Genomic DNA, 12454 nt, shown 5'->3' with positions numbered 1-12454 from the left:
TGATCTAGTGACGCACGCAGACAATATAATCATAATGGGGGACTTTAATATCCATATGAATACCCCATCGGACCCTCAGTGCGTGGCGCTCCAGACTATAATTGATAGCTGTGGTCTTACACAAATAATAAATGAACCTACGCATCGCAACGGCAATACGATAGATCTAGTGCTGGTCAGGGGTGTCACCACCTCCAAAGTTATGGTACTCCCGTATACTAAAGTAATGTCCGATCATTACCTTATAAAATTCGAAGTTCTGACTCATTGTCAACAAACTAATAATAATAATAACTGCTATAGCAGCCGCAACATTAATGCCGCCACAACGATGACTCTTGCTGACCTACTGCCTTCGGTAATGGCACCATTCCCAAATTATGTCGGCTCTATTGATAACCTCACTAACAACTTTGACAATGCCCTGCGCAAAACCATTGATAGTATAGCACCGCTAAAACAAAAAAGGGCCCCTAAAAGGCGCACCCCATGGTTTACAGAGGAAACCAGAGCTCATAAATTATCATGTAGAAAGTTGGAACGCAAATGGCGCGCGACCAAGCTTGAGGTTTTCCATCAAGCATGGAGTGATAGTTTAATATCGTATAAACGCATGCTTACCTTAGCTAAAGCTAAATATTACTCAAATCTCATCCGCCTCAACAAAAACGACCCTAAATTTTTGTTTAGTACAGTAGCATCGCTAACCCAACAAGGGACTCCTCCCAATAGCTCCACCCACTCGGCAGATGACTTTATGAATTTCTTTAATAAGAAAATTGAACTCATTAGAAAGGAGATTAAAGACAACGCATCCCAGCTACAACTGGGTTCTATGAACACAGATACAACTGTATCTACGACGGATACTGCAATACAAAATAGTCTCTCTCTTTTTGATGAAATAACATTAGAGGAACTATTACAGCGTGTAAGTGGGATAAAACAAACAACATGTTTACTTGACCCACTTCCTGGGAAACTTATCAAGGAGCTTTTTGTATTATTAGGTCCATCAGTGCTAAATATTATAAACTTATCACTTTCCTCTGGCACTGTTCCCCTAGCATTCAAGAAAGCGGTTATTCATCCTCTGCTCAAAAGACCTAACCTTGATCCTGACCTCATGGTAAACTACCGACCGGTGTCCCACCTTCCCTTTATTTCGAAAATCCTCGAAAAAATTGTCGCACAGCAGCTAAATGAACACTTAGTGTCTAACAATCTCTGTGAACCTTTTCAATCCGGTTTCAGGGCAAATCACTCTACGGAGACAGCCCTCGCAAAAATGACTAATGATCTACTGCTAACGATGGATTCTGATGCGTCATCTATGTTGCTGCTTCTTGATCTTAGCGCTGCTTTCGATACCGTCGATCATAATATTTTATTAGAGCGTATCAAAACACGTATTGGTATGTCAGACTTAGCTTTGTCGTGGTTTAACTCTTATCTTACTGACAGGATGCAATGCGTCTCCCATAATAATGTGACCTCGGACTATGTTAAGGTAACGTGCGGAGTTCCTCAGGGTTCGGTTCTTGGCCCTGCACTCTTTAGTATTTACATGCTGCCGCTAGGCGACATCATACGCAAATACGGTGTTAGCTTTCATTGCTATGCTGATGACACCCAACTCTACATGCCCCTAAAGCTGACCAACACGCCGGATTGTAGTCAGCTGGAGGCGTGTCTTAATGAAATTAAACAATGGATGTCCGCTAACTTCTTGCAACTCAACGCCAAGAAAACGGAAATGCTGATTATCGGTCCTGCGAAACACCGACATTTATTTAATAATACCACCTTAACATTTGACAACCAAACAATTACACAAGGCGAATCAGTAAAGAATCTGGGTATTATCTTCGACCCAACTCTCTCGTTTGAATCACACATTAAGAGTGTTACTAAAACGGCCTTAATATCGCTAAAATTTGTTCTATTTTATCCACTAGCGACGCTGAGATCATTATTTATGCGTTCGTTACGTCTCGTCTCGACTACTGTAACGTATTATTTTCGGGTCTCCCTATGTCTAGCATTAAAAAATTACAGTTGGTACAAAATGCGGCTGCTAGACTTTTGACAAGAACAAGAAAGTTTGATCATATTACGCCTATACTGGCTCACCTGCACTGGCTTCCTGTGCACTTAAGAAGTGACTTTAAGGTTTTACTACTTACGTATAAAGTGCTACACGGTCTAGCTCCGTCCTATCTTGTCGATTGCATTGTACCATATGTCCCGGCAAGAAATCTGCGTTCAAAGAACTCCGGCTTATTAGTGATTCCCAGAGCCCAAAAAAAGTCTGCGGGCTATAGAGCGTTTTCTATTCGGGCTCCAGTACTATGGAATGCCCTCCCGGTAACAATTAGAGATGCTACCTCAGTAGAAGCATTTAAGTCCCATCTTAAAACTCATTTGTATACTCTAGCCTTTAAATAGCCCCCCTGTTAGACCAGTTGATCTGCCGTTTCTTTTCTTTTCTCCTCTGCTCCCCTTTTCCTTGAGGGGGGGGGGGGGGGGCACAGGTCCGGTGGCCATGGATGAAGTGCTGGCTGTCCAGAGTCGGGACCCGGGGTGGACCGCTCGCCTGTGCATCGGCTGGGAACATCTCTACGCTGCTGACCCGTCTCCGCTCGGGATGGTGTCCTGCTGGCCCCACTATGGACTGGACTCTTACTATTATGTTGGATCCACTATGGACTGGACTCTCACAATATTATGTCAGACCCACTCGACATCCATTGCTTTCGGTCTCCCCTAGAGGGGGGGGGTTACCCACATATGCGGTCCTCTCCAAGGTTTCTCATAGTCATTCACATCGACGTCCCACTGGGGTGAGTTTTTCCTTGCCCGTATGTGGGCTTTGTACCGAGGATGTCGTTGTGGCTTGTGCAGCCCTTTGAGACACTTGTGATTTAGGGCTATATAAATAAAGATTGATTGATTGATTGATAACAGCAGCTCGGCGTACCAGCCCTTTTTGATTCCCTCGAGTCCCCGCACCCCGACCTCGGATAAGCGGAAGAAGATGGATGAATGGATAGTAGGTTGCTGTTCGCGGGTGTATCTGGGATACATTAAAGTTATGTCTACATCACAGATATGATGAGTAAGGTCCAGACAATCACGTGCATCTTGTTTATTACTTCATCACAACATTCTGTTTTGGCAGCGCTGTTTGAGCTGATCAAAGTATTTTTTTGTCGGCTGAATTTTCAGGGCATTACTTGTCAATAGTGCGCAAATAATAGGCTATATATATATATATATAAATATATATATATATATATATATATATATATATATACACATATATATATATATATATAACTATAACTATTCATACTGTAACCACATGCCAGTGTAATGTTTTATGTCTGTATGGTTTTGATTTTATGTTCATTTTTCCCATAATCCCAAACACACCATCTGTGCCTGAAAGGATTGGTCGGGAATGAGGAAGTATTGTGTGTCAAGGAAGCATGGAGACGAAGGTTTGTGCACGGGAGGTAAAAACGGTTGGAATTATGATTACCGGCTGTTATCACAATTTCGGAAATAAAAGTTAAAAACTTTGTGTGACTTTTCCTGGAGGCAACAATACATTTTTTTTTTTTCACATGGAAAAAAACCCAACGTATTTTTAAGCTTTGGCTGCAATTATTTTGCCATGGCGGTGCGCCACGTTTACCGTATTTTTCGGATTATAAGTCTCAGTTTTTTTCATAGTTTGGCCGGGGGTGCGACATATACTCTGAAGCGACTTATGTGGGAAATTAACACATTACCGTAAAATATCAAATAATATTATTTATCTCATTCGCGTAAGAGACGAAGCAAATGTCCGCAATCGTCACACACACGTCAGCAATCGTCACACACGTCAACCAATAGGAATTCGGCGGGGGCGGGTCATGGCAGAAGTGCATTGTGGGTCATGGGATGCTAACTGCTGCTACATCCGTAGCTATTAAAATGGATTATTTCAACATTGGCGGTAACTTATAAAAACTGAGAAGGGCTGAACTAAAATGGCACCGAAAAGGAAATCATATACTGCAGATTACAAGCTGGACGTAGTGAAATATGCAACAGAAAACGACGATCGAGCAGCAGAAAGAAAGGAAACGGCGCATACCAGAGGCGACACCGGGGTGGAAGATTTCATCGGATTTACCGATCGGGAGTGACAGATTGTTTGGTAAACGTATAGCATGTTCTATATATTATAGTTATTTGAATGACTCTTACCATATGTTACGTTAACATACCAGGCTCGTTCTCAGTTGGTTATTTATGCGTCATATAACGTACACTTATTCAGCCTGTTGTTCACTATTCTTTATTTATTTTAAATTGCCTTTCAAATGTCTATTCTTGGTGTTGGATTTTATCAAATAAATTTCCCCCAAAAAAGCGACTTATACTCCAGTACGACGTATATATGTTTTTTCCCTTCTTTATTGTGCATTTTCGGCCGGTGCGACGTATACTCCGGAGCGACTTTTAGTCCAAAAAATACGGTAGTTACATCAAGAGAAAACCCTGAAACAAACCATTAACAAAGTGATAGTGATCACTGCAAACTTGTGCGTTCTTCAACTTTGTTCCCATGGTCTGGATTGCGTGCCACTTGTCTCGTCGTCTTTCGTAAAATCTTGACATCTGTCGTCCTTCTTGATTACCTCTCGAGGAACTCTAAAGAAACTTTTCCTTTGCGCAATTTTAACGGTTCCAAGAGCCCAAAACATCGCAAGCATAGCATATTTTTCTTCGACAAAAGCAAAATGCCTTTGAAAAACGCTATGACAACTGACTCTCGCTGGTCCACCACTTCGAGCCTTGCATAGTTAATGAGTTGGACGTGACATCAGGTGAATACAATCTAATGACGCTGCCCTGGTCACGCCCCACCACACCCCTAGACGCGCCCCCCACCACCACAAGTATATTGATAATCTGTGGGAAAAACCGGCGTCCATGTGGCTCTCCCCACCCCTCCTCCTCCTCCTCTTTAGTAACAAACCTTTTCAATACAGACAAAAGTGATGTTAAATATTCCATCCATTCATTTTCTACCACTTGTCCCGCTCAGAAATATCAATTTCCATTGTTTTATGCATGTTAAATTATAATTATTTTCCATAAAACGTGTTTGGTGTTTTTGGTCGATTTGGTTTAACATTAATTCCTATACCATAAATTACTTTGGTTTTTGTACGATTCAGTTTTTCTCAGACCTGTTGGAACAAAAAATTAGGTACCACATCATACACAGAGAGTCATTATGTCGTTTTCTCTTGTTCCTACCTGGATAAATGGTGCCACCGATGATCCTACCAAGTGGATACCATGCTCTGTCGTCAAACCAGTTATGGAAGTTATAAAATCCTTCTTCTGCCAGAAACCGGGTCGTACGGTAGTTGAAGTACCTTGAAGGTCAGAGACAAGTGTAATGTAATTTATTGTTTTAGAACGATCCTGGCACCGCTCAAGGGGACGCCACTTACGGATCAAATTCATGGATGACACTTTCAAACCTCAAGACGGAAAATAGTCTAGTGGAGAATGCTGAGGAAAGAAAGGAGTTGTTAATTACAATAGTAGTACACGTAGTAGCAGTAGGGGTGTATCACCAAATTCTGGGCACCCATATACAAGACTTCTAAAGGGTCCCTCATGCCACCCTAAACCCAACAATTGTCACCCCAATACACACACACACACACTTGGTATGTTTGCATACACTAAAAACAAAATATTGCCTTAATTAGGTTGAAACTAGCTTTTTTTTTAAAACATGAAAACTTTAATTAGGTTTTTGATTTTAAAGGGGCCCTATTATGCAAAACCTACTGGTACCTGCTTTTGTGTATTTGGGATCTGCATAAGTACCAAAATTTGTAAAAAAAAAAATTAAACCATGGAGGCTTTGCTGCGATATTTATAAAACAATCTAACCTTGCTTCATACTTCTGCTAAATGATCCGTTTGGAATTTCCCCCATTTGGGATGTTTTTCCCATTGGCGACATCAGCGGATTATCCATATATGGTAGCTTTACCCGAAGAGCTTTGCATCAACATGCAGAAAATGATGCTTGTTATTACAACTACGTACACTGTCGAGCTAGCTGTGGACAAAAAAACATGAAATGTGGGCTAATGCTTTACAGTAGGGCTGTGAATCTTTGGGAACCAGACGATTCGATTTGATTCTTGGGGTTAAGAATTAATTAATTAATTGAGGTTAATGATTCAGAATCGATTCTCGATTGAAAATCTATACTGTTTTAATAGCATTGGATGCCAGTTCAATGATTACCTACATTCCTCCATAAAATGGATAAACAGCTCTGAACAATTTTAAATTACTTAAAAGAAAACTTGTTTTTGTTTAATAAAATTATACCCAAACATTTAATAAAGTTAAATACAAATAAGGCTACAAGAGAAGTATTCAATACTTCTCTTTTCTAAAGTAAATTTGTACATCAAATATGGGCATCTACATCAACAATATGATTTGCCTGAGTGGCTGGACAGGACTAACCTGACTCTTGCCAGATCCTTGTAGTTCGCTGAGCTCCAGACAAGGATCTGGGCTTGAGAGCATTGCAAACTCCTTCAAGATAGCAAAAAATAATGAACCATTCAGGATCGCCGGGCGGGATTTCATAGAAGCGACTGTTTGATTCAAACAACAATGGCGGCACGCAGCGAGGAGTCGTGTGCTGACATTGATTCTGCTATTGCAACTGTTTTGCGACATCGATCGTCTACTGACATTGCTGCGTTGTTTCAGTAAAACTTCTCTAACTTTTCGCTCTGTCGTTATCCAATACGTCTGCTGTTCTGTTTTGGATTTCCCAGCGTCGCTCTCATCAGCATCACGGGTTGATTTGGATGTGAGTGGTTGAAGTAGCACGTCATTCAAGATAACGGACAAGTGGTTTATCCAATCACATACAATTATTTTTTTTACAAGGGCCCGCCTTCTGAAATACATCTCCTATTGAGAAGTCCCAGATCCTTGTGTGGAGCTTAGCGAACTACAAGTATCTGGCGAGAGTCAGGTTAGGACAGGACAGATTGGGAAAAAAAAAATAAAATCGATTTTTTTAAACCATTAAGAGTAGTTACAAAAAAGAATTGCAGTTAACCTGAAAATCGATCTTTTTTTGACACCCCTACTTTAGAGATACTGTAATAAAATTATTCATGTTTTTTAGACGGTACAGATTGGGCTCCTATCGCATTGTGTTGTGTATTACAAACTCAAAAGCTATTCGGCTGCTGACGCAGAAGCTAGTTTTCCTCTTGCTAAATCTGTAGCAGTGTGAGACTGTGTCTCTGTGAGCAACGCAATGTGTTACTATGCTAGAAAAACAGTTCCTCAGTTTTCACTCTTACGACAACAATGTCGCTACAGCTTGGTTATTATAGTGGTCACGGAACGTATATAAATGAAGTATTGTTGGCGGTTTTTGAATGCATTTTTAGAGTGATTTAGAGGCAGAATGTATTGCTCCCATTAGCAGCATTGCTCGCCACCTAGAACGAGCCGACTATTACAAATTAGAATGCAAAAAACCCAAAACACAAGTGTTCTTGTCTATCATAAATATTGTGAACAATAGGCAAAATTCCAGAAAAGTTTAGTTCCCCTTTTAAGTTAAGCTTTGATGACTTTGTGACGTCTGTGTTGGATGAATTGTTAAGAAATTTGCTAACCTGGTGGAACAAATCATTTTGCATTTTGATAGGTGTAGATAGTCTTTGACATGCCTCATCAGTGTTGGATAATGTTATTTTTATTTTATCTCAACTTTTTTTAGGGATGTCCGATAATATCGGACTGCCGATATTATCGGCCGATAAATGCTTTAAAATGTAATATCGGAAATTATCGGTATCGGTTTCAAGATTATCGGTATTGGTTTCAAAAAGTAAAATTTATGACTTTTTAAAACGCTGCTGTGTACACGGACGTAGGGAGAAGTGCAGAGCGCCAATGAGTTCAAACCCCGGTCATACCAAAGACTATAAAAATGGGGCCCATTACCTCCCTGCTTGGCACTCAGCATCAAGGGTTGGAATTGGGGGTTAAATCACCAAAATGATTCCCGGGCGCGGCACCGCTGCTGCCCACTGCTCCCCTCACAGGTGGTGATCAAGGGGATGGGTCAAATGCAGAGGACAAATTTCACCACACCTAGTGTGTGTGTGAAAATCATTGGTACTTTAACTTTAATAAACCTTAAAGGCACTGCCTTTGCGTGCCGGCCCAGTCACTTAATATCTACGGCTTTATGCAATAGCCATACAGGTCACACTGAGGGTGGCCGTATAAACAACTTTAACACTATTACAAATGTGCGCCACACTGTGAACCCACACTAAATAAGAATGACAAACACATTTCGGGAGAACATCCGCACCGCAACACAACAGAACAAATACCCAGAACCCCTTGCAGCACTAACTCTTTCGGGACGCTACAATATACACCCCCCGCTACCACCAAACCCTGCCCTCCTAACCCCGCCCACCTCAACCCCGGTAATTAAGAGTTGGACAATATCGGACATCTCTACTTTTTTTGCATTGTTTTGTATGACTTACATATTTAAATGACAGGGGAAAAAATCTTCAAACTTTACAACAACCTAGGGTGCAACATCCCCACTTTTCCTTCCACTTCCACATCGACACCTTGAGTAGTAGTAGTATTGTAGTAGTAGTAGAAGTATTGAAGTAGTAGTAATACTCACATAGGACAGCAGCCATAGAAAGGATGAGCAGCTTGAGCAGGGTGTCCTGCTTCTCATAGGACAAACGCAGGAAGCCCATTTTGGTCATTTTTGATGGCTCACCTTAACTGCCCTGATGAAATTAAAAAGCTGTCAAAATACACATGGCAGACACGTTTCCATCTTGCAACTTTCCAACCAGACAAGGCCACGCACTGACTTGTCAGCAACAAGAAGGTGCACAAGTTATTGGGAATGTACTGCAGAAATTCAAAAATGCTTCTGCTTGAAGTCTGCATACATAAGCAATGTTTTGCACAAAAACATAGATAATAGTTCAACGCTATTCTAAAGCTAAAGTATGACAACTTTCAATGAAATACCACAGAGCTGTTCACAAACTGTTGGGTAAATAAGCTAAATGCATTTATTGCACAATGGCAATGAAAGAACACAAGTATGTGCACACTTTTCCAATATAGTATTGTAGTGCTGGTTAGCTAGCAAGAGTGTACACGGCTAGTAAATGACTCCTGCTAATGTACCTACTGTACAGTCATGGCCCGTTTACCAATCCTAGTTAAATCCCCATTGTGAATACCAACTAAAAAGCCAACAAAACAACCTAACTTCTATTTTTAATTTTGCCTCCGAGTAAAAATATTCTACTATCAATGTTGAATTAGCCACTTACCAGCTCGGCTCCCGTGAATCATAGGCGTTGGACACAACCGAACCCACACAGTTCCCGCCCAACGAATCCTCTGTACCCTCCCTATTGGTTGAGCGTCAGTCAACCATGATCATAAAAGGCTCTGATTGGCTTTTCAAGCTGTCAGTCACATTTATTTCCCTGCCTTACGCAGGCGTGTAGTGACGTGTCCTTAGTAAAGTTAATGTAGCCTCGCGTTGCCACAAGTAAAGTGATGATCGTAATGATGTCCTTTCGCTATCACACACGATACATCCTTCACTGCGTCGGATGTACCGAAACTATTTGCAAGGTACCCTAAACAAAGTATGTAGTGGTTTTGCTACAGACTTTGTTTTACCGAGCAACGTCAAATCGGTTATGTACTACCAATTTCATCAAAAAAGCGATCTAACATTCTGGTATGATAGTTTTGTCATTTCGCATCTGGCAACCGTTAATGTCACCCTCTATTGGCCAAAACATGACACGTCATGACTTTGATTGAAATATGCTAAATTAAAGGAACGCTGCCTTAGTGATTTTTTTTTTAATTTAACGAACGTTGCCAAAATATTGTTTTTCGCTCGATATTGTTACGATTCAACCCTGAGTACAACATTTCTGGTGAATATCAAATACTGATTTTATTTATTGAAATGAGATGCATTTCCAATACAAAACTTCACTCACACTCACACTTTTTTTTAACAATATTTTTAACAATAGTTATACTTGTGTGGTCAGAAAGGCCGCTCGGCAACCAGTTGAGCGCTGGGTGGGGTCATTGCATGGTGGTGGGACCTTCAGTATTACTTACAGCACTAAAGAAGAGAGTAGAATATATACTAACATGAATTTTGGAGAAAGCAAGAGTGGTTTGTCAATATTTTAGTTTTGTAGCAGTGGAAATAAATTGCACATGTCACGGTCATCTCATTTATCACTTTGATGTTGTCTGCAAACAGTGACACAGCTTCTTGGTCACCTTGTAGTTTGCAAGAAGTACTTCGGATTTTGACAAAGGAAACCATTCATCATCTTGTAACAACAATGTTGTTTTTGGTTTGTGTCAAGACAGGTCCCAAGTCCTTGCAGATCCCCATTTGTGAATTCAAATATAAGATAAGTAATAATACAACATCCTCCCTTTGACAGAACACAGTCCTTCCCGGAACTGCTGGCACATTATAGACAGAAAGAAATGAGACAAACAGGTAAAAAATATAACCTATTTGCTTCGAAAAGCAAAAACGTTCCTTCAAACTTTACATTAGGGGTGTCCAAAGTCCAAACCCTTTCTTTAAGTTGTTTTTTTTTAATAATAAAAAAAAAATCTCTAAAAACAGTGTAGGTGAAGATATACAATGAGAAGTATATTTGAACAATTAGTTTTAATAGTGTTATCTTTGTTTAACAAGGCCCTCCAAGTCCGTCAGCATATAGTTGATGTATACTTGTATAGTATATTACAATAAAAATCAAGCAATTAGCCTCCAGGTCTCGCTTCGGACACCCCTGCTCTATACGATGCATCGTGCTGTTATTTCTAAAAGGAGAGTCCGCTTAGATGGCACATAAAAAAAATAAAATTTAAAAATCCTAAAAAGGAAATTATTTTTTTGAGTTCGAGACACAGCGCTCAAACAGACACTTTGAACAAAATGTATGCATCACAAAGAGCCAAGAGATTAGATAAAAAGACGTTTTCTTGTTGTGCAACACACTTGAGTTCGTAAAACCCTTTCTGGAAGAATGATTACTATGCACAGCTCCTCCATGTGATGTCATCAATGGGCGGGCGCAAGCCTCTGTCTGGCCGGGGACGTGTGCGGAGACGTCAGCCTCTCGGAGGACGTAGAGGATGTCATGGAGGACTGCAGGTGGACCGTCTTGTGGAAAAGCTTGTTGCTGATTAGCACAACCAGCGAGAAGAGACGCAGCTGAAAATGGCTACAAATGAGACAGACCGTGATGAGCGAAGTGGTGGAAGGGAAACATATCTTTTTGCTTTGATGCACTTACTAAAGCTTTGTGGGTGTCTTGGCCTCATTAGCACTGATGATGAAGAGTGGGAAAAGAATGGAGAACAAGCAGCCACTGCGTAGAAAATAAAGAGCACACATTTAGTTTCTTATGTTCATGCTTCAGTTTTCTTACGCTAAACTTTTCCATTTCAAACTTTTTCCCTGGTTATCATGTACTGTCTCAGTTATTGTACGGCCAAAATGTTGTGCTTAAAGGAAAACTGCACTTTTTGGGCAAATTTTGCCTAACGCGTACCCCTGCCTTTTGCCCGGTGCAGCTGGTTTGGCTCCAGCCCCCCCACGAACCCGAGAGGGACAAGCGGTAGAAAATGGATGGATTTATTTATGGATTTATTTGACAGGGACAGTACAATGAAACATTGCTACCCACAGGTAACCGATGTCAATGTGCATACGACTTCTAGCCACAGGCTAATTTGCAACCCTTGTACCTGGTTAGGCTTTTAAAGAAAAGTTGAGGAAAGTGTAAAACACATACAAAAGGATTAAGACAAGTACAAAAATAAAAACACAATCAAAATAATTGGCCCCATTTGTCCATACTACATCCAGTTCTAGTGCTCACACTTCTGATTTTCCTTAAGCCACTTTTTCAGTTTTGTGGAGAAAAGTTTAAAGTCCGACTGTGACTTTAACTCCAGTGGCAAAAAGTTCTACAGAGGTGAGGCCTTCACTGAGAACATAGACTGACCCAAAGTCATCCGGCACCTTTTCACTCTACACGTCCCGCTGACTGCAGCTCGAGTCTGCACACCTTCACTACTGTATCTTTGTATTTCTTGACACATCACATCAGGGCTAATCCATTAAGACACCTAAAAATGGCTTTTAAAAATGACAAATGTATAAAATTATCAAAACTCATTATGCTATATTTTTGGGTAATATGGCAGTGCTTCCTTGGTTTTTGGTCAAATATCTTTAGTGTTTGTTTATATAATGACAACAGAAATC

The 12454-nt window shown here is 40.6% G+C and overlaps 2 protein-coding genes across 3 annotated transcripts in view; both read right to left on the bottom strand.

Moving 5' to 3' along the window:
• stt3a (STT3 oligosaccharyltransferase complex catalytic subunit A) overlaps nucleotides 1-9597 on the bottom strand; it is a 37845-nt gene extending 28248 nt beyond the window's left edge. Inside the window, exons 1-4 of one of the 2 annotated variants that reach the window (XM_061961823.2) lie at nucleotides 9456-9597; nucleotides 8783-8894; nucleotides 5520-5580; nucleotides 5320-5441 (exon numbers count right to left, since the gene is read on the bottom strand). In XM_061961823.2, coding sequence (XP_061817807.1) covers nucleotides 5320-5441; nucleotides 5520-5580; nucleotides 8783-8870 — 271 coding nt within the window. In that variant the 5' untranslated portion in view covers nucleotides 8871-8894; nucleotides 9456-9597. Of the gene's footprint in view, nucleotides 1-5319; nucleotides 5442-5519; nucleotides 5581-8782; nucleotides 8895-9306; nucleotides 9352-9455 lie in introns of those variants that run through there. The other variant, XM_061961824.2, reaches the window with a different exon arrangement.
• Nucleotides 9598-10327: 730 nt separating this feature from the next.
• The window catches only part of ei24 (EI24 autophagy associated transmembrane protein), a 28328-nt gene continuing 26201 nt past the window's right edge, over nucleotides 10328-12454 (bottom strand). The window contains exons 10-11 of the mRNA XM_061961817.2: nucleotides 11478-11552; nucleotides 10328-11405 (exon numbers count right to left, since the gene is read on the bottom strand). Coding sequence (XP_061817801.1) covers nucleotides 11243-11405; nucleotides 11478-11552 — 238 coding nt within the window. The 3' untranslated portion in view covers nucleotides 10328-11242. The remainder of the gene's footprint in view (nucleotides 11406-11477; nucleotides 11553-12454) is intronic.

The sequence above is a fragment of the Nerophis lumbriciformis genome, linkage group LG09 (assembly GCF_033978685.3).
Source record: "Nerophis lumbriciformis linkage group LG09, RoL_Nlum_v2.1, whole genome shotgun sequence".
In the NCBI taxonomy this organism is placed as follows: domain Eukaryota; kingdom Metazoa; phylum Chordata; class Actinopteri; order Syngnathiformes; family Syngnathidae; genus Nerophis; species Nerophis lumbriciformis.
Note: the sequence above shows the minus strand (reverse complement) of the source record. Positions and strands in the feature narration are given on the sequence as shown.